A 23083-nucleotide genomic window follows, 5' to 3' on the forward strand; every position below is an offset into this window, starting at 1 on the left:
ACAGCACTAAAAGTGTGAATTTCTAGGATAGGAATGACATGGTTGTCATTTTTCCTATACAACATACACGTTCTTTCTAGTATATGGAAATATAACTGTGATACTATCAGATGTCTTTGTAAAATATTGAGAGAAATGTATGTATGAACATAAGATATATAATAATATGATATTAATGTTTGAATATATTTTTTTCTTTCATTGAACATTTTTGTAAGAATAATCATGTTTGCCCCTGATGAAAAGTACAAGTGAACTTGAAACGCGTTGGGCCAGTTATACTGAATGTATTTTTATATGAATAAATATTTGTTGTAAACCAATATTGAATTGTCAACTACTAATTATGGTGTTTCTGCTAAACACCCTGGCGGATTAAGTTTTCAAAAAAACATTCTATAATTACTAAACAAACTTCCTTTAAACTAAGAGGAAGGCCTGGCCCTGCACTCCCGGTGTGGAGTCAGACACAACAGACGTAGCCTCTGATACCAAATAATACATATAGGCTTTTTGCCTCATAGATAGTGTGCAGGGGACACAGGTTTCCTAAATTAGGAAACCATTTGTCTTTTTTTTTCACCATTAGTAAACAGCCATGAACTATTGTCACACGTCACCACCATAATTTAAATGGACTACTCATAAATGTGGATAGTATGGACTGTTGTCCATAACTCGCATGGATGTGATGGCCAAAACAGTCACGCGCTAGAGCATACAGGTCAAAAGAGCTGAGTAACGGGGCATCCAAAGCTTGATTGTGTCTATCATACATCATGTTCCAACAACAATGCATGTTCCCCTAACAATAGGCAACTGGAGGGGCTATCTGTGTCTTGCATCCCTGTGTATAGTTGTCCACTCGAACAGCTATCATCTATAGAATAGGAGACAGGTTGAATGCCAGCCTGTGGAGGGAGTAAACCAATAGAGGATAATGTATGAATTAACTCTTAAGTGGCTTACGTTATCCAACTAGACCGTCTACCGCAAACACAGTGGTCAAATGCATCTGGTAAATCATGTCTGCCCCACGTTCTTACTTATATGGTCAGAGCCTAAGTGCGTTGCCTTATCTCCTTGTTCCTTTTGCCTGTGCGCGGGCGCGATAGGCAACTGCCATAAGTTTAACCATCCACACTTATGGCAGCCGCCATCTTAAATGGGGAAAACCAGCCATAGAAAAATGTATTCATCATTAATGTAGTGCCTGTTCAATGAGCATGGCTATGGCACGATAATTCTCTGAACTGTTCAATACACAAGTGACAGCAGTCTCCATATTGTAATCAGACTGTGGGTACCTGCTGCCAAGGAGTATTTAATGTACTAGCAATGCTGCTCAAAAAGGGGTGAAAAATTAAGCTTTGATATGGTAGCGACAGTGTAGTAGCACGGAATGCACGTACCACAGGCTGCTCCTGTTCCCGCTGTGTCACCACTGCGTGCATGTATTGACTCTGCCCATCCCCTTCTGGTCATCAGGATTATTCCATCTGGGCTTGGGTGCTACATAACCGCCATCTGTAGTGGAGAGTGCCTCCCATGGCTCCAGTGCAGATTAGTGTAGCTAGACTACCAAGTCACAGAAATGGAGGTCATGGCACATTGGCACAGACCGAAAAGCAGAGTGCCCTCCTAGTAGTACCTCCTATAGCTCCAATGCACATTAATGTAGATAGGGCTACCAAGTCACAAAAATGGTGGTCATGCCACCTGTCCCAGACCAAAAATGGATTCCCTCTGAGTACTAACTAGGGCATAGAATGGTCAAAGGATCCAAGTTTCATAGCCAAACGTTTGCTCATGCTCCATATATGTTACTCAGTCAAATTCATTCTCTTCATTCAGCCCATGTAGGTGAGCCTGTAATTTGAACGCCCACATCTGTTCTTGCCGTAGTAGCATGACAGAAAAAATCACCAGCACTCTTTGGGGCATGTGGTTTGTTGAGGATCGTCCATGCAAGTGAATCTGGGGAATGGTTGTATTGCAAAAAAATTATCCACCAATGGGGCTATTTGTTTATGGGTCCTAATGCAGGATTTGTGTTATGAGATATGTTTTTCTAATGGGTTATGTCTACACACCACAACATCCTGGTCAGAGGGTCACTGAAACTCACCCCATTGTACTCCCTCACTGCTTCCCATCAAATCTAATTATAATTATAATTGTTCTTTTATAACACGCTTACTAGCAACAAGTGTTTCTAAGCACGGATCGGAATTCAAACCTTTGTTGCGCTGCTTGTCTGTACATTCTTCTGCTATCAAAAGACCATTGTTCATATGTTCATATATATGTGTGAAAAAATACATGTTTGGGACCTTCTATAACTTTACCCGCCCCTTGACGAAACCTCACCAAACTTGCCAGAATAATTCAGAGCGGGCTATATACTTTTAATGGAAAGTTTGGTGAGGATTGGTCTAGGGGGAGCAAAGTTATAAGCCGCCCAAAAAGTTCTCTTCCTATGGGTTTAGCAACTTAACCATAACTACACGGCTGCTACTGCAGGCCGTGTTTTATATATATATATATATATATATATATATATATATATATATATATATATATATATATGAAGAAAAAAACCAATTTCCCAGATCCTGGATGGAACCGGGAAAAAAAGTCAGCGGAAATGCACTCCCAAGAACAGTAGAGAAGCCCTAATAGCTCTCTACAAAGAGGAAAAAACACTCCAATGTTAGTCCAAACTGACAATGCTTTATTCTTAATGTCAGCATGATAAGGAAAAAAGACCAGAAAACGACGCGTTTCGCGGTGCACAGACCGCTTGATCACGTTAGAAAGTGCAAACATAAACAAGGTGACTTTAAAAAGGGTACTTAGTCTCTTTGATCTCTGTATCAGATAGAATGTATCCCTTTCACAGGCTGTGCTTGAATTGCATTTCAGTGGCAGACATCTTTGAATGTATAAAGAAGCTTGTAATTACCACAATGTTTGAGCACATGTCAGATGCTACTTAGTGTATAAATCCACTTACTCAGCGATATTACATGCATTATTGACACTTGCTCAATCGTTAAACCAAAATGGAGAATAATTGAACATCTCACATATTATAAATAACATAACCACATGGATAATTAGCGCTTAGTGCGTGACGTTCCAAATGGGAGAATAAACATATTTAAGAGCATGTTAAAACCCAAAATGCATATAATAGTTCTCATTTCGCTTACATAACTATTGGTAGCAGCCTCGAAAAATATACGCTCATTTAACACCCCGTGTATGTGTGTTCTTTGGCTTGCGATAAATAAAGGTATCCCCAGATCATGCATCCGCCTTTTGCAATCTAATGCGGAATTATAATCTTCACGCATAACCCATTATTATATTTAATTATGGGCAAAGAAATGAACTAAGAATGTTACATGCAATCCTCAATTAAACTTATACTGTGTGACTAAATGGAACATACGAGTTGGGTGTACTGCCCTATGCAAAATTATAGGACTGCACCAACCCTAATATATGGTTCCTAGTGAACTAGTCCTGGTCTCTAAAGTGCTGATTGCCTTATTGCTGTAAAGTGCCCAGTGCATATTTTGCATAAAGTGCAAAGTTCCTAATATAAAGTGCATAGTGCCTGTAAACATTCGACTTGTGCAAAATGGCAAAAAGATAGTTACAATATACACTTTAAACCAGAAATTCAATCTTTAAAAATAGTTCACACAGCCAGCATAGTAGAAAACAACATTCTTGCACAGCATGTAATAATTATGGATCTAAAAATCCAAAAAACATTTGTTAGATGCAGAAGAGATATATAAAAAGGCAGGAAAAAAGAGGGGATAGTAAGACAGAGACAGGGTAATGGATACCCAATTATGTATGTAACCTTGGCGCACTTACATGAAACAAAATTAGAAAAAGATGTGATGAGGAACAAATACATCACAATTCTAAAAACAGAAATATATCCTCTGCTGTGCTAGGAGTAAAGGAAAGAAATACATACTCAAGTGAGCCCTGTAGAATAATCTATATACTTAACCCAAAAAGGGGGTAACCCCTAGATTAAAGCAGTGCGGATTCAAACATGACCTCAAACCCTGAGGGGAAACACAGTGACCACTGGCATGTACATTACATACCTATGATTAACAAAAAAAGAGAAACAGAAATATAGAATCACAGAAACCAAAAGCAAATCTAATAGAAAAGCAAGTAAAAAATGCACTACAAAAATGAATAAAGCTAACTGTAGAAAGTCAATCAAAAGGATGGAGTCTGTAACCTGCAAGAATCATGTGATAATACCAAATAAGAAATATCTCTTAAAAAATACCACATGAAAAATACCATATATGAATAGCGCACATCAACTTTTGTACATCTGGTTGTGAGACCTCAGACAGCTTGTGGATCTCAAAGTGTTTGTATGCTAATGAGTCTCAAGAAATATACATACCATCTCGCATATGAAATATGTGATAAATATAGAACGTAAGTCTAGAAGGCACTCTCATAGCAGCTGGTATAAAAAAGAGAGAGAAAGGGTGGAAGAGGAAAATGCAAATGAAAATGAGGGTTTGCGAGATAAAGATAAAACAGAATGGAAAGTTGTATCACTTATACATGCCAAAAAAGGAAGAACTACAATATAACTCTTAATGACATCGTTTAGGGGAAATAGGTGTTATCATTAGGTCCCTAAAAAAGTATAAAGTTCTTCATCCAAATTATGACCTCTTGGTTTCTTCGTGTCAAGGTCAAGAATGCATTTAGTTTCCAACTGTCTCAGTGCCAATTCTCTATTGCCACCCTTAGGGTGTTTGGCTATGGTGTAGATGCCAAAATATGTAAAGCCATCAAGCTTACCATCGTGTACTACTTTAAAGTGTAAAGCAATGGGGTATGTTGCATCAACATTTTTAATGGCTCGAATATGCTGCAACATCCGCAGCTTAAGTCTTCCTATGGTACTTCCAACTTACCACACGAACACGCGAGCACATAAACCACGTACTCGGTGTCACAGGTGATTCGCGATGTGATAGGAATACTTTTAGCCAAAATAGGGTGATCATAGCTAGAAACATCCTTGGCAAACTGACAGGCCTTACATTTCCTACATTTTTGAAAGCCTATATTTGATGTATGTAGCCAGGTAGAGCCGCTAGGGAGCGAGGAAGGACTCATAAAACTAGATACAAGATTGTCTTTAAGTGAGGCAGAACGTCTGAATGTAATGTTCATCCTGTCTCCCAGGATCCCTCCCAAATGTTCGTCCAATTGTAGAACATGCCAGTGTTTTCTCATAATCTGTCGTATGTTTTGAGAATTCGTACCATAAGTAAGAATGAGACGTGTCTCATTCTGACATTCTTGTGATGATGGTAACACTGTAGTTGTTAATAATAAAGAACGGTCTTGGTCCCTTGCTTTATGATATGCTCGTTCCAATATTTTCTTGGGGTAACCTCTCTGTTTGAATTTATGAGCCATATATCTACATTCTGCATCAAAAGTCTCCAGTCTAGAACAATTCCTTCTTATCCGAATAAATTCGCCATATGGTATAGACCATTTCAGGGAGGTGGGATGATTGCTCTTTGCATGTAGTGGTATATTTGAACTTGTCGGTTTCCTATAAAGTTCCGTAACAAGTTCCTCGAGGGCCACTTTAACAAGAATATCGAGAAACACAATAGCAGTCTTGTTGTGGCTTTCTGTAAACTGCAGATTTAATTCATTGGTGTTAAGTTTCTTCACAAAGTCTAACCACTCGGAGCTGGTTCCATCCCAGATAATGAATAAATCATCTATATACCTCAGCCAGAGTACAATTTTAGAAGTATAACCATTGTACTCTGAACCCCAAACAACAAACTTCTCCCACCAACCCATGAATAAATTGGCGTACGAAGGAGCAAAAGTTGTCCCCATAGCGGTACCCTGGAGCTGTATATAAAACTCTTTATCAAATATAAAAAAGTTATTGGTTAGACAAAGGTGAATCATATCCAATATCATGCGACTGTGTGATAGAAAATTCATAGACCTGGTGTGGAGAAAATATTCACAGGCCCGTAACCCATCTTCATGTCTAATGGAGGTGTATAGGGAGACAACATCTAGTGTGGTGAGCAGGTATGTGGATTCCCAGGTGATGCCATCAATTTTATTCAGAAAATCTTTGGGGTGTCTCAAATAAGAAGGAAGCGTTGTTACAAAGGACACCAAAGTCTCGTCCACGAATTTTGAGGTGTTCTCATATAGTGCCCCACAGAGTGTTACAATGGGGCGTCCTGGAGGCTTCCTCATGTTCTTGTGTACTTTAGGTAAAAAATAGATGGTTGGCATCACTGGAAATTTTGGATGTAAGTACTTGCACATGTCTTCCTCTAGTAAACCCTTATCTTTATAAGTATTCAGCAAGTCAAAAAGTTTCATATTCATACCTGCAGTGGGATCCTTACCCAATTTCGCATAGCAGGATTGATCATTGAGTTGTCTCACCGCCTCCTTGATGTAGTCAACACGGTTCATCACCACAATATTCGTGCCTTTGTCGGAAGGTTTTATAATACAGTCTGATAACATGCTGAGATCCTTCAGAACATCAAGTTCTTGACGTGTAAGGTTGTCCCTATAGTTGCATTTAGTCTTTCTGATTTTCCTCAAATCATTGATGACTAGATCCTGAAATGCTTCAATATGTCCTCCCGGATTAAACATGGGATTAAATCTCGATTTGCACCTCAGTTGACTAGTACCTGGCCAGTCCGTATGTATATTCATGGAGTACCAGTCTAGATCTATGTTGTCATCAGATGGTGCACTGCCTGATCCCAGGCTTATGAGGTTACCAAATGTAGTCATATCTTCAATGGAAACTGATGTGTGACCTTCTCGCATCTCTGGACTTGTTATTTTAGACGGGTTGATAGCAAAAAACTTTTTGAGCCTAACCTTACGCATATATTTGTCGAAATCTATGCGTGTTTCTGCATAGTTATAAAGGCTCGTCGGGCAAAAGTTGAGGCCAAGTTTCAGAATTTTAAGTTGGTCATCTGAAAGAGGGTGGGAGGAGAGGTTGATGATGGACTTATCTTGTTCTTCCATATTCGTTGTTACAAATTCTTGGCACCAGAGCGGGTCTTGCGTGCTGCCTGGTCCTTGTCCCCGGCGTCTGAGCCTGTTACTCCTCCTTGTTTTCTTCCTCCTCTCTGTCCCACCGATTTGCCTCGGCCTCTGCCTCTTGGTTTTTTGTTGCTGTTTCGTGTATCAATCCCCACCAACTGCATTTCTTCTAAAAAATTCAGCTTTCGTATGGGTTGCTCACTTTCAATTTCCGTGGTATCCACTTCCGAAGATGAACATGCAGCCGGAAGTTCCATTGCTGTTAAATGGGGACCAGTGGGTAATTTGAGTCTGAGGGTATCAAAGCGTTTGGCAAAGGTGAATACCCTTCCTTTTTCATAGTCTTCTTTGTCGCGTATAAATTTACGTTGTTTGCGCAACTTAACATCATCTTCAAATGCTTTGTGTCCTTTTTCAATGCTGTTTCTCATAGTTTTCCCCTCTTCACTCGGATCAATGATTTTAAGTTGGTCCTCCACTTCCTGTATTTTAGACAGTATTTTCTTTCTGTCCATTCCTGCATATTTGATGAGGATCCTCAAAAAAGAGACGGAACACAAACCGCTTGCTTCTCCCCATTCATGTAACATTGCAGGGTCTTGCTCATCGAACGTAGGTGTAGTCAATATACGTAAGCCCCTTGGCACTCTCCCCACATATACATAATTATGTAGTGAGAACTCCTCCCACCATTTTGAAATCTCCTTACGCTGCAATTTTTCCAATTCTCTTAATAATTTAATTTCTGTATTAGGCGGTGCCTCTGCCTGTGGTCCCTTTGGTTTCCCCACATCTGAGGTGGTTTGCTTCTCGCAAAACAGGGAAACTGCTTGTTCCCTTCTGGCTGTTTCCTTATCCTTTTGTGACATCATGGTGTAACAAGTTTAAGAGTAGTCTGGCCTTGGTGTGTTCCTCTCCTGGAAAGCGGTGTCCGTTCTTGCAATTATGAGCCTTAGATATCACAGGTTCATACAAATCCCTGCGACGGAATATCCCAAAAGTAGTGTAGTCCAAGAATCTATGTCAGACAGTGACACCAGTGGACAAGCGTGGTAGTCGGAAATCCTCCCCACCAATATATATATATATTACACAGCCACGTTAGTGGCTGTGTAGTTATGGTTAAGTTGCTGTTTCCATAGGAAGAGCACTTTTTGGGCGGCTTATAACTTCGCTCCCCCTGGACGAATCCTCACCAAACTTTGCAAAATAAAGTATATGGCCCACTCTGAATTTTTTAGCAAAGTTTGGTGAGAATTCGTCCAGGGGGGGAAAAGTTATAGGGGGGTCCCAAAACTTTTTTTTTTCCCATAGACTGAATGGGAAAAAAACTTTGCACACGGCTACAGCCCGAACCGCTGGACGGATTTACACCAAATTTGCGGCAGGAGCGGTGGCCTGGTCCCGAAAGCGTGCTTTTGCAAATTTGGTGTAAATCCGTCCAGTAGTTTTTTTTAAAAATGACCAAAATGTAAGGCAAAAAAATTAGTGATATCTGTGTTCGCTTCGCGGACGGACTTCCCTGTTCGCTCCGCGGACAGCACCTCGATTGGCCCATGGCCTTGCGTCATGTCCGCGGACATGCGACGTGTTCGCTGATTGGACGGTGAGGAGCGTGGAGCGCGTCAGATTTTCTCTGGCGTCCGCCATCTTGTATTCGCCGTCGACCGCGTACAGCGCGATGAAACATGGATAAAAAATTGTATTTAGTGCCGTGTGTTGGTGTGTAAGAGTGTTTGGGGAGGGTGGGGGAGTATGAGATAGGTTCAATGTTTTGTTTTTTTATGTGCTAGACGTTTTTGTTGCATTCGATTTGTCCACGGAGAACACGGCTGTTCTGACATTTTGTAAATAAACTAAATGGTGGGGTGTTTAGAGGACGGAGTATGTGTCATTTTTGTTCGCAGGGAAGGTAAAAATGAGCTATGAACACTCACGGTGTACTTAATTGTTCATAAATACACAAACTGGGGGTGTCCTCAGGACGCTGTCCGTATTGTAATCTGTCTAGTTGAATGTGTTCTAAGAACACTCGCGGTGTCCCGAAATGGTTGCAAATACACAAAATGGGGGTGTTCTGAGAACGTTGTTTGTATTGTTCGTTGTCAGGGTGAAAGTGTTTTAAGACCACTCCTTTTGTCCGCTAATAGTACAATTTCCTATGGGCGTCAACTGACTTTTTGTCCACTAAAGAAACAATAAATCCAACTGGTGTGCGCCGACATTATGTGATAATCTTATGACTGGCGCTATTGACCTGGCTGACTTGCTTTTGCGACACTAAATCATATCTCCCGCCCCTAAGCCTGATATTATCAAACCATTCATATTCCCCGCCTCTCTCCATGACGTTACAGGGTGCGTCATCAAACGCGCCCAGTTCTCTGCAGTCCTAAGTGACTTTACACAGAACCCGGAAGACAACACATATTATGTCACAACACAGCGCGCCACAATTCGGAATATGTTTAGAGAATATTCAGCAATTTGCATTTGTCTTTGTTGTCGATCCGCAAAAGTTCATGTTGAGGCACGCAATGTTCCTTTGCGGTACAGAGGGTGTTAGATCAGCTTACAACTCAGTGCGCCACAATTCGGAATATGAAACTGTGGTTTAAAAGTAAACAGCAGGATTGTACATTTGGTAAAGTACATTTATTTCACATGAAATGTTTAGTGAATATTCAGCTATTTGCTATTGTCTCTGCTGTCAATCAGCAAAAGTTTATTTGGAGCCACGCGTTGTTCCTTTGCGGTAGATAGGCTGTTGGTTTATGATAAAAGCAGTAAATGGTGGCTCTGATAATCGGAAGGTTGCTCCAACAACGAGCCATTAGACCACCCTATTGGTTGGTATGTTGTTTGTAGCCGCTAGTACTGCGTAAGGGCATATTGGTCCTTGGCGATTGTCCCATAAAATGGTGAGGGTCATGAAGTTGCATATTTGGACCTGCACCTGGCAGTTGAAGACCCCATCCGCTGGAGTCTGTAAATCGTGACATAGGCAAAATGGGGCCACATACCTGTTTTAAAAAACATAAATTAGTCTCACCAGTCGATCTTCATTAAAAATCATCATTTCATTTATTAGGGTGTGAAACTATTTGCTATCGAAGATAGTGCAACGGAGTATGTTAATAATAAAATAATAATATTTTCCCATTCATATAGCGCTAAGAACCGTGAGGTATCTAAGCGGTGCTTATTATTAACCACGGTGTGTGGTGCTCATTTATCGACCACGGAAGGATGAAAGGCTGAGTTTGGCCTTGCCGGGATTCGAACTTGCGTTAGCAAGCTGTGCACGGATGTCAAAGCGAGCGTTGTACTCCCTGTGCCACTTGACAGGCTACAGTGAAGTGGCACAGCGAGTAGAGCGCTTGACCGCCTATAGACCGGTTAAATTATTTCTATTAACCCACCCTGTGTCGTCTGCCTTTTTCAGAGCCCTCTAAACGACAGGGGATCAATTCGGCGGTGATAGTGCGCGGTAGAAAACATTATGCCACTTTCAACGAACAAGTTCAACTTGAGCGGTCTTTAATGCTACGCTATTGTAATTATATTTGGTATAAAATAATCTAAAGGGTTACTTACAGTACAATTGCAATTTCCACTGTCTACGAGTGGTGCAGTCCCAAAATACGACTCTGCGTGTGCCAACGATCTTTCGCATAGTGATATAATATATAAAAGTCGTTTCGTTTCAGAAATTTCATCTTTATCTTCTCTTACGTTTTAGCAACACTCCTTCAAGAGAAGTCTTTCATCACTATCTCTGTCTGTCAAGGTCAAAACACAATACAACCTTATAGTCCGCTTCGTGAGCCTCTCCGGGGCCCGAGAAACAAATGGAAGCAGCTGACCTTCACTGTGAACGAGCATAAATTCTTACTTTGCAACATTCTGTGTAAAGCCATCTGTAGAAGTTGGTTTTTGCATGCCATGTTTGTATATTGTTTGCATGATATTAAAAAAAGTTTGTTTAAGGGACGTTATGGTTCTAAGTACAGCCGAAAGACCCCTGAAAATTGCAAGTTATGGTAAGCTATGAAAAATAACTCGCACCACCACCGTGCACTGCTAAGACTAACACCCAGGACATCAAAGATGACATCGCAAATGTCATTGATGAAATCACTGATGACATCACATGTGTATGTACTTTTTAAGGAATTTGTGTACTAGGGATTTTTATTATAATGTTGCGAAAAAAGTGTCAAGGATATTGCAATAAATATCATACCGTTATTAGTGCTTTGAACGATGCATTGATATAAATAGCATTGTATTATGGGATTCTATCTAGTATACTGAGCTACTAATGGAGAAACATAGCATTGTGTGCAGAGTACAAGATGAAAGTATAATATTTGTAATGTTAATATGTTGAATAATGAAATGATAATTGTCCTGAAATGTTCGAAAATTCACAAAATGGGGGTGTTCTGAGGACGTTATTCGTATTGTGTGATTGCTTAGCTGTATGCAATGAGGGAATGGCACAGAGAGTAAAGTGGACGCCGTCCGCGGACAACGCGGCTGTTCGTGGACAGGGCGTGCTACATCCGGGTTTTTCCAGGAAATCCAACATGGAAAGAAGACTGTACGGATCAGCCAATCAGATGTCGAGGTTGTGGATTTGTGTTGAAAGAGACTGTGTGTGGTGAAGATGGCAGAAGTGGAGAAAGTCAGGGTGTTGGTGCTCGGAGATATGTTTGTGCATGGTTTACAGCAGTACGCTGAATGCAGGCATGTTGCAAAGAACTTTGATGTGAAAGGAGTGGAGGTGGTGTGGAGCACTGTGCCTGATTGCAATGTGCAGGGAATCGTACAAGTTTGTGAGGATATGGCCACGGTGGTAGTGGTAGTTTTGCACTATGGTGCTTTCCATTTGGGCAACGTCAGTGCCCCTACTTTGTTGGCTGATTTGGAACGCTTGGTTCAAGCCGTAATGAAGATCCTTCCAAATGCGAAAGTATTTTTTTCTGGATTACTACCTAGGGCAATATGGGACAATAGTTCAGTTTTTTGTCCTCAGCAAAACATTGCTAGGTGTGTCATCAACCGAGGCATGTGTGCCTTCATGCTTAGAGCTAGTATGTTCTTCTGTAACAATGAGAATATTGATGCCAGTAATGCTGTTAATTTGAAAGAAGATGGCATTTCTTTATCTTTTATGGGAAATGCCTTTCTATTTTGGAATGTAAGGGTTGCTTTGGAGAAGGTTATGTGAAGATTTTAGGAGTAAAGTAAGAAAAAAAACCAAGAAAAAAAATACAAAATAACAGGTGTCTGTCAAGCATCTGCAAAAAAAAAAAAAAAAACGGCTCTTTTCAGAGCCAACTTCAAAGGGGAAATGGGGCACACTATTTAAATTTACATTCACCACGCTCAGATTTTCGATGTGTCCGCGGACATGGCGGTAGTCCGCGGACATGAAAATCACTACGAGGGGGTTAGTATGTTCTATGTTACATGTATATGAAGTCAGGGATATTATGGTTAAGTTGTGCTACTAAAAACCTATGAAATTCAGTGAAAAATGTTGTTAAAGGGACGTTATGGTTGAGTTGCGCTACTAAAAACCTATGAAATTCAGTAAAAAAAACTTTGTTAAAGGGACGTTATGGTTAAGTTGTGCTACTAAAAACCTATGAAATTCAGTGAAAAAACTTTGTTAAAGGGACGTTATGGTTCAAAGTAAAACCGAAAAACCCCTGAAATTCGGCAGTTATGGTAACATAAGCAACCATAACTCGCGCCACCGTGCACGGCTAACACTAACACCCAGGACATAAAAGATGACATCACAAATGTCATTGATGACATCACTGATGACATCACATGGCTGGCTCTCCCTTTTTATCCTTTACTGACATATCGAAGCCACATAGTTTTCTTCAGTAACAGTCAGGAAGTAAAAATTGAAAAGGTACTATATTTATAGACTTAGGGTCAAGTTACATCATATGAAACATATACATAGCGGAAGACAAAGGCTTGAAAGAGAGCAATCCTTTCTGTGCATGAAGATAATCATTAGGGTTATCAGCACTTTCTCATAGTTTTATTTTTATTACTCTACCTTCCCTGTATATGCTCATATTTGTATACATTATACTCACTCTCCTTTCCTTTGGGTGCAGTCACATCATGTGATTCACATACATATGGTAAGTAGCAGCTTTGAAACAGATAGTTTCTCTGCATAAAGACAATCAGTTAGGTTATGAACTCTTTCTGCTACTATTTCTGCTTTTTTGTTTACTTCACCGTCCCTGTATATACTCATATTTGTATGTGTTGTTGTCTCTTTGTGTTTTGTCTGTAATAATTATGTATTAAGTGGGTTTTATTATCTACTTATTACATGTTTCACAGTACGCAAAACTCTAATAAGAAAGCAGTTATCATTTCAGTATTCAACATGGCAAGATTATGAATATGGCACCTTCATCATGTATGCTGCACACACTGCCTATGTTTCTGCATGAGTAGCTTAGTATACTGGATAGAACTTCATAATAGAATGCTATTTATATCAATGCATTGCTTAATGCACTAATTAGCTCATGATATTTATCCCAATGATCCTTGACAGTTTTTGGTCAACATTATAAGAATCCCTCCTACAGAGTTTTCATGAAAAGTAAATGCACATGTGATGTCATCAGTGATGTCATCAATGACATTTGTGATGTCATCTTTGATGTCCTGGGTGTTAGTGTTAGCAGTGCACGGTGGCGCGAGTTATGGTTGCTTATGTTACCATAACTGCCGAATTTCAGGGGGTTTTCGGTTTTACTTTGAACCATAACGTCCCTTTAACAACGTTTTTTCACTGAATATATATATACATATATTCACTGACAACAAACGTTGTTACAGGGACATTATGATTACAGGTAAAACAAAAAACAAAACAGAAATACAACAGTTATGGTAAGCTAATCAACCATAACTCGCGCTACCACTGTGCACTGCAAGGACGAACAGCCATGACATCAAAGATGACATCACAAATGGCTCCCTCTTTTTTGTTCAGTGTCATATGTACACCGGTGCTTTTCTTCACTGGGAGTCAGGAACTAAAAAACTAAAAATGGGAAAGGTACTATATTTTGTTGACCTTACCCTTCTCATATGTTCGTACATTACTTTCCTTAGGGTTGAGTCACATCATAAGATACATATACATAGAGGAAGAAGCAAGGCTGAAACACAGCAATCATTTCTGTGCATGAAGATAAGCAGTTAGGGTATGAAAACCTTGTGGTAGTACTGTTACTTTTTTGCTTAATTTACTTTCCCTGTGTATGTTTATGTGTGTATGCATTGATGTCTTTATGTTTTGTGTATATTAGTGCAATGATGTAGTAAGAGATGCATTCTTAGCTACTTGTGACATGTTTCACACTACAGAAAACTCTCAATTGAAAGCATTCATCATTTTATTATCCAACATCTCAAGCTTTTGATTATTGTCCCTGTATGATGCATGCTGTAGACAATGGCAACTCTGTAATGCAATGGTGTTTATAGAAATGCATTCCTTAATGAACTATGTATCTCATGATAGGTCTTACAATGATATCTGATAGTTTTGTGCCAACATTACAATGACACTCCTTTGTGGAGGCTGTTTATGAAAACTATATACACATGTGATGTTAACAGTCATGTCATGAATGACATTTGTGATGTCATCTTTGATGTCATGGGTGTTAGTCCTTGCAGTGCACAGTGGTAGCGCAAGTTATGGTTGTTAGCTTACCATAACTGGTGAATTTCTGGGGGTTTTCGGTTTTACCTCTAACCAGAACGTCCCTGTAACGATTGTTCATTGAATTGCATAGGTTTTTACTAGTGCAACTTAACCATAACGTCCCTTTAACAACGTTTTTAGTCAGTGAATTTAATTGTTTTTTAGCAGGATACCCTTAGTTTGTAAAGATGTACCGCGCAACATAATGGAACTGCTGCCACCATGTTAATGCGGACAGAATTCGCGGACTATGCGTCGGTTTGCGGATATCGGGTGGCATCCAACCAACCTGCTCAGGAAGGCAAGTGCTGTCTTACATAGTGGTACCAATCACCCAACTCAAAGAGCATATACAAACAGCACTATGTACAAGAATTGGAAGGGGAAATAGAGTAGGTTTGCAAATTGTGTACTTATGAAGCAAACAGGACAAAGGCATAGGGAGTACACCATAACGGAATGCATCAACAACAGAAGTGATGTCTGCCTTCAACAATCTTACCGCACTGCTACTGTAAATGGGAACATAAAAACGAGCGGCCAGAGCAAGTAGTGGAAAGTACAAAGACCAGACCGTCACTACAATGTAGTAAGGACACTAAACTTTGTCTAATAATTGCACAGGTGCTGCAGTATACAATATTTCAGAAGCATAACGTGTCTTTGTTGTAACACAGCAATGGCAAGAAGAACATTTCCCTCATGATGCAATGACTTAATGTAGTAACCCCATTGGTACGCACAGTAGTGTGAACCATACATTATGTAATATATATTGCTGCATGTACACCAAACCCATTCTCTTTTAGGTAAGAGAACATATTGGGAAGGAAAGCAAGGCAGCACAAGCGGCAACCCTTCCACAACAGCATATGGGCATAAGAAAGGAAAGAAACTCTGTGCATAGGAAAATAGACAGCCTGGAAGCCAGAGTGGACAAATTGGTGAACAAATGTGCCACCTTAAAGATTGCGTACAATGATATATTGTGGACAAAATGAAACAGCACTGGCACACCTGCACGTGTACTCCTTCCCCATGTCAGAGGACGCTATCCACTCAAAATCTGTGTGTTGGGGGATGTTACGGTGATACATCAATCTCTTCCTCCCTTCACAAGCAAGTTGTGCAAATCCCCATTTCCCCACAATAGGTATCCACTTCTACTACCCCTTCCTTTTGCTAATGGTGTGTATGAATGTGTACAAGTAAACGTTAATAATGAAAATGTTGCTGAGTGTATGTGTGGTATTGTTTTTTCTTGAAATGACGTTCTGACTCAGCGGCACACAGTCCTCGTTGCAATGACCGCAATTAAGAAGGACACCGCAGCTGCGCGGCCTATCCACAATGGCAATGGAGGCACCCGTAAGATGCCAGCAGGCTTTGCATGTCTGCATTTTGTCCACCACCTATCAATGCGTGTGGTAGCAGATGTTTGTTCGTTGTGAAAATACACGCATGTGTATGTGTTCCTCTGTGTCCTGGTAACATCGTCACTATGCAGCATATGCAAAGGAACGTTATTTAGGTCGAGGCGGCCACCCACATCCTACAGGTAGCTATACAAATAAACATCCCACCTGCTGTACCCTATAAATAGCCAGTGTATCCCAAAATGGCCGGCGCATGTGTGGCGCACTATTAGTCAGTAGAACAGTGGCAACGGTGTGCATAGGATACCCATGCACATGCGCACAATGTATTCCGCCCAAAACGCGTCCAGCGGACAGCTGTCCCAAAAGAGAACAGTGGCGATGTCGCCATGCCACCGCACCCACGCTGTGGATGGGCCCTTATTGCGGGGACAGGAGCCGGACCCTCGACCAGCGGCAAAGTACAGGGTTCAGCAATGTACAGAGTGTTTTTCAGAAAGTACACGCTTACAAACACACCACAATGTGCCGTTGCACATGTATGTATGTTTTTGAACAATGTAGGCCTGTTTTCCGGGTGAAAGTTCTCCACAGCAACCCTACAAAAAGGCACACCCCAGAGCTTCTCCACAATTTGTTTGCAGCTTTTCAGAACAGAGTAGCAGGCCAGATAAGTTTGCCCTGTAAGTGATGGTGCTCCAAATCTGCTGTGCTACAGTGTGTTTGCAACTAATACCAACCATGTCAGTCCGGCTGAGTACGCACAGTAATGGAGAAAATGAAGAACAGCCCTTGCTGAGACCCACACCCGCAGGAGCGATAGTCCCCATTGTCCCAATCTCATGGATAGCATGCTGAAAACGGGAGTATGCGCATGTGTGTTTCCCCAAGGACGGCGAGGGCTGTGTCCAAATGAAGCACAAACATTCCTTCTTCCCTTTCCACTTTCTTCTTTGTAGCATGCCATCATTGTGTACTCTTAAAATGTTGCACACACTTCCACCAATGACATTGAAGAGCTCTCATGTAACAGTACCAGTTCTGTCCTCTGCGTACACACCACGGCCAGAAACGTTGTTGCACAATCCCTCTGCCTCCACAGTCCCATTTCCATGGCCGCCATCCTGAAAATCTGCAGGCGTGGTGGAATAAGTTGCAATCAGGTTAGGGAGAGTTCGTTGTAAGGGGCAGCTCTGAAAAGGTTTTTTTTTTCGATGCTTCCAGAGAAACACATTTTTTTCAGTTTTTATTTGATTTTGTGTTTTCTTGTGCTCACATTATTACAGTAAACTTTTCACCGCATCCTGTAGACGGGCAAATAAAAACTGCATTACCAATGGGTGACAACAAAATGCCATTTACTTGGAAAAACTCTACATTTCCACAACTAATGAGGTCATTGTTGCAGAAGAGCATCCCACAAGCGGACAAAAAAGTACACATGCTTCTGTTGATGAGACCCCTTCCGACCTCTGGTTGGCAACAGCAATCATTAGAATAGGCCGATACTAATCTTGGTGGTATACATGAGAAAAGCACCTTGGCAGTGGGAAAAATGGGCTGCACTACTTTCATCACCTTCAGTTGACGGTACAGAAGGGAACAAGACATGGAGCCCAAATGCAATGCTCCATAGTGCACGAGCACAATATGTACAGTAGCTGAAGTGGCCACTCATTGACATACTGCAAGCACAGCGCCGAAACTGCACACATTGCCACAGCACCACAAAGCCTCCACTCCCTCCAAATCGAAATTACCTTAAAAGCCTTTTTCGATGGCATACTGGAACAGATCTTCCATAAAGGCATCACCGACTATCAAGACAGTGGGCCTCATTACGAGTCTGGCGGTAACCGAGACTGTAAAACTGCCTGGTTACCGCCGGGCTCTTATTACCATTCCACCTCCATGATTCCCGGAATTACCGTGGCATTACAACCCCGGTGACCCGGGAATTCCGGAGACGGAATGGTGTAAATCCCCATTCCCATTGAGTCCCATAGTCCCATAGGACTCAATGGAAATGGGGAACATGGAAACACCAGCACCATCTCGTGATGGTGCCGGTGTTTCCTCGTCCGCCTGCAGGCGGGCGGTGTTAAACCTGCCAGGTCAGACCTGGCGGTATTGACGCCTCCGCCTGCAGGAGTCGTGATCACCCGGTATGGAAACAACGGTGGCGGCGGGTTTATCGCCACCGTTGTTTCCATACCGGGTGGGTTGTAATGAGGCCCAGTGTGTCTCTCCATCTCTGCCTGCTGCCCTCAGTACACATAGTAATGGAAAAATATACTGCTGCCCTTTCCTGTGACTCACACCCTGAGCACCTGATTGGGCAATCCCATTGTTTTATTAGAGTAAATGCATGAAAATACTGGTTGCAAATTATCTTTTTATATGACAAAAATAAATGTGGATAAATACAGAAAAAAAGACCCAAAAATAAATATGGATAAATACAGACGGAAATAGCAGAAAAATAAATACCATAAACCCGGAAGCCTTACTTATAATGCACTCCCAGCACCTACTGTCAGTACATTAGTGTTGATCAAGGGTTCCCATCACTACTGTTTTCAGAGAACTGGGCTGTATGTCATTTATGCAAACCCACAGCCCACCAGCGATTAGCAGGTCACCTTTTCAAATAAATTGACTCGCTCATTCCCAAGAATTGGACATATGTAAATTAGGTGACCTGAGCATTTCCAAGAATTGGGCATATGTAAATATGGTGGCTTGCGCGTTCCCGAGAATTGGGCACATTTAAATAAGGTGACCTCTGCATTCCCAAGAGTTGGGAATATGTAAATGAGGTGGCTTGTGCATTCCCGAGAATTGTGCACATGTAAAAAAAGGTAACCTGTGCATTCCCAAGAATTGCGCACATGTAAATAAGGTGACCCGTGCATTGCCAAGAATTGCGCATATGGAACTCTGGGGAACTCACTCCCCCCCACACATTCAACATACCCAAGACTACATGGCCTTCCACAAAGCTCTAAAAACCTGGCTCTTTCCATAAACCTGACTATGACCATGTGAGGCCGCTGATACCCAACAACACCAAGAACCATGACCTCAATGACATTACACTGAACCAGACTGCTGACTATCCACTCCTGAGTCTACTACACATGCCTAGCTGCCTCCTAGGCCACCTCACTCTGAGTGCAGTTATCACGAAACGCGTGAATGTAATCCAGTACAGTGGGCTGGTCAGAATAAAACATCCACTCCAGACACTCACCTCTCCTATCACTATGCTCACTCTCTACTCTACAACAACACACAATAGAGCGCAGCTACACCCCTCGATCAATTTCGGCCTAGCTGCTCCCATACGAACAATACTCCATGAACACCTCAACATCCTGCTAGAACTCAGCTATAACCCACGAAAATCGGCCTAGCTGCACACATAAGCATCCTGCACAGGCCTAATGCTGCCAGAATTCAGTCTCTGAGACCAACCACCAGACTGCACAGATTCAAAAGATCTCTCAATCCCACCACACCTAATGTTAGGATGCAGCTACCATCAGCCAATCACATCAGCTGCTCACATATTGAGTGCACCCAAGCACCCTATAATAACCTACTCTCTCGACTGACCTGGACTATGGTGCCTGAGGGCGTTAAACTCACAAGCGCATTGAGGTCATACCAATGATATCTAGAGCGCTATATAAATGCTGAATAACATAACATAACATATGTAAATAAGGTGACCTGTGCATTTCTAAGTATTGGGCATATGTAATTAAAGTGACCTGTGAATTTCCCAAAATTGGGCATATGTAAATAAGATGACCTGCGCATTCCCAAGAATTGCATGTATGTGAATGAGGTGGCCTGTGCATTTTCATGATATGGATATGTAAAAAAAGAGAATCCTCTGGGGTTTTGCTAGATACCCAATTCTTCTGTAACCTGGCCCCTGTGTTAATCTATAAAACAATATACTCTTACATTATGATTTCAAAACTAAAAACACATAACCGACAACTTTTTTAAAAATGAAATGTTACATTACAAATTGCATATTACTTGCTGAGTATTTCCCCTCAAAGAAAACAAATTGCTTGGTCACTGATTTTCTCACATGCTTAAAGGGGCGTAAGGTCCTAGGTCCACACACTGAGCACAAGCCCTTTCCAGTCATGGCGGCCATGCTCTCTGCCCTTGATTCCCATTATATACCATAATGTGTAACCAAACAGTCTGTATCAAGAATGACTCGCTCGATTTTGTTAACGTGTATTTCATCTTTGTCAAACAGAATTATGGTGTTGCCCAAAACGAAGTTGTGACAACGATAGAGCTCCTAGCAGACAACAAACCAGTGCACCACACGACAGAGGCGGTAGGATATGTGACCACAGATGTGAAAAACCTGTGGCGGAACTCTACTACTGGCAATTTTCATCTTGGAAAATGAGTGCGCCTATCAGGATACAGCTGGATTTTAAACAGCAACGTGTTGGTAGCCGAGTCATTTCTTGGAAGGAGAGAACAGCGAACGGCACGTAACCGTTTCTTGAAATGTTCATGCAGCTGATGAAATTCTGTGGTAGATTTTCCCAACGCTTGAAATTGATCTGTCCTTGGTGCAATGCACTGAAATTGATCTGTCCTTGGTGCAATGCACTGGAAGAAAATGATGACGTGACAGCCGCAAGCGCTTGGATAAATAGATAAACTCACGTCATAGAGGGCACATTTATCTGAGAACTGTTCATATCTTTTGAGTGTATGGTTTCACCACGGCACCGAGACTGCCCTCATCGATCTAAAGGCACAAATAGATGAACTACGAGATAAAGGAAAAACGGCCCTTCTCCTGGTGCAGGACCTTTCGGCTGCATTCGACCTTGTCGACCATACGGTCCTCTGTAGCCACCTAGACTTAGCTGCACACTTTTCCAAAGAGGCTATGACCTGGATTGAGTCTTTCCTCAGTGATAGGACCATGAGGGTGTTCTCCCCTTCGGCAGCGGCTGACCCGATCCCATCCTGTGCGGAGTTCCCCAGGGCTCTTGTGTTTCCCGAACCCTATACAACATATTCACTAAGCCCCGTTTTGATGATCTGAACCTTCTTGGTATCACCTACACCAACTATGCAGATGATACCCAGATTCTCCTCCCACTTTCAGGGGATTACACAAAGGATTTGGCCTTGGTGAATAGGGTGTATATCATCATCCAGGCATGGATGGCTACTCACGGTCTATGCCTGAATGATGATAAAACAGAGTTTATCATCTTGGGGACTCACTCCAATCTTAAAAAATTAGGCCTAGACTATACATCATTTGAGATTGATGGTAATATCATCAAGGTGTCTAAGGAGGTGAAGACACTTGGCTTTTATCTGGAATCCTCCCTCTCCGTCAATAAACAGGTGAAATCCATGGCATCCGCCACAGCTTACACCTGTAAACTCATCAGAGAAGGCAAACACTTTCTCTCTGATAACAACTGCACCATTTTAGCATGAGCCTTGATTCTGTCTAGGCTCGACTATTGCAATGCCCTATACATCGGTGCTAACAAGTCCATCATCCACAGAATTCAAATCTTACAAAACAATGCATTGAGAGCAGGTTTAGGCGTGCCCAAAACTTTGCATATATCTAAGTTAGGTGCCAAAACAACTGGCTGTCCACCCAAATGAAAATCAATTTAAAAGTTGCATCCCTTGTTCACAAAGCTTTGAACAATGCCGCACCTAGTTACCTCACGGACAAATTCCTAAAGAGAAGTTCCACCCGACCGGTAAGAGCCTCCAATGCCAATAGCCTTATCATACCAAGATTCAGACTGGATAAGGCTGGGGGATGTAGTTTCCAAGTCCAAGCCACCCAACTATGGAACTCACTGCCACACCCACTACGTGAAGAGCAGCCGTTCCTGAAATTTAGATCCAATTACATCAATCTGCTGAAGTCTACCAATGACTAGCTGCTATCCAGTTCTTATAAAATTCCTGAAACCTCCCTCTTTATACACATATTTACTTACCAATATGCATCCTATCTGCACATTCCCCCCTCTCTGGCTAGTGATCTGATATTGTGCTAGTGCTTGTATATACTCTGTCTTGCTTGGAATCTATAACTGTATATATTTTGCTTCAAGTGTAATCTGCCACTGGCTATATGCTGTATATTGCCTGTATTTACTTTGCTTCTGTTGTGTAATCAGTAACCTCAAGTTTCGCATATCCTGTACTGCTGCGCCCGGCTACCCTCGGGTTTGGTGTACATTATAAGTGAATAAAAAAAAAAAACAAAGACACAAACTGGCCATTGATACATGGAAGGGCAGTGGATGGCCACAACATAACCCCTAAAAAATGCAAACCCTGACGCAAACGCCAGAGAAGCCATTTGCACATTGTGTCTAAAAAATCTAACCATCTGTCCCAAACCAGTTTAAATTGGAAAACAAATCCAGGGATCAGCCTAGGGCATCACTACGAAGATGATAATAGCAGCAAAAAATCCCTCTCAAACCAGACCTGTACCCCCCTGACCTGCAGTTTTACGCCTACAGGATCCCATTTTTTTCTCCCCTTAAAACTTGTTTTTCCCACCCTCTCCTCCTTCCCAAACTTCTTTCACTGACAACCACTATATTTTCTTAAAACAAATGTTTTCATGATGTTTTATTTTTCAGAAACATGTACCCATCAAATCATGAAGCTGGGATATTGTCACCATCGCAGTAAAGTAATGGGCTATTTTAACGATGTTGCATTGCAAAATAAATCTGATTGTGAGTTGGGTTAGCATAAGAAATGT

At 41.5% G+C, this 23083-nt stretch overlaps 1 protein-coding gene across 3 annotated transcripts in view; it reads left to right on the top strand.

Moving 5' to 3' along the window:
* The window catches only part of LOC138528528 (interleukin-5 receptor subunit alpha-like), a 291652-nt gene extending 269079 nt beyond the window's left edge, over positions 1 to 22573 (top strand). For 2 of the 3 annotated variants that reach the window (XM_069640280.1, XM_069640282.1), the window contains one exon: positions 20558 to 22573. In XM_069640280.1, the coding sequence (XP_069496381.1) occupies positions 20558 to 20716 (159 nt within the window). In that variant the 3' untranslated portion in view covers positions 20717 to 22573. Of the gene's footprint in view, positions 1 to 10870; positions 11032 to 20557 lie in introns of those variants that run through there. The other variant, XM_069640281.1, reaches the window with a different exon arrangement.
* Positions 22574 to 23083: the final 510 nt, after the last annotated feature.

This window comes from Ambystoma mexicanum, chromosome 7q (assembly GCF_040938575.1).
Source record: "Ambystoma mexicanum isolate Mex_15411 chromosome 7q, UKY_AmexF1_1, whole genome shotgun sequence".
Taxonomy (NCBI): Eukaryota; Metazoa; Chordata; class Amphibia; order Caudata; family Ambystomatidae; genus Ambystoma; species Ambystoma mexicanum.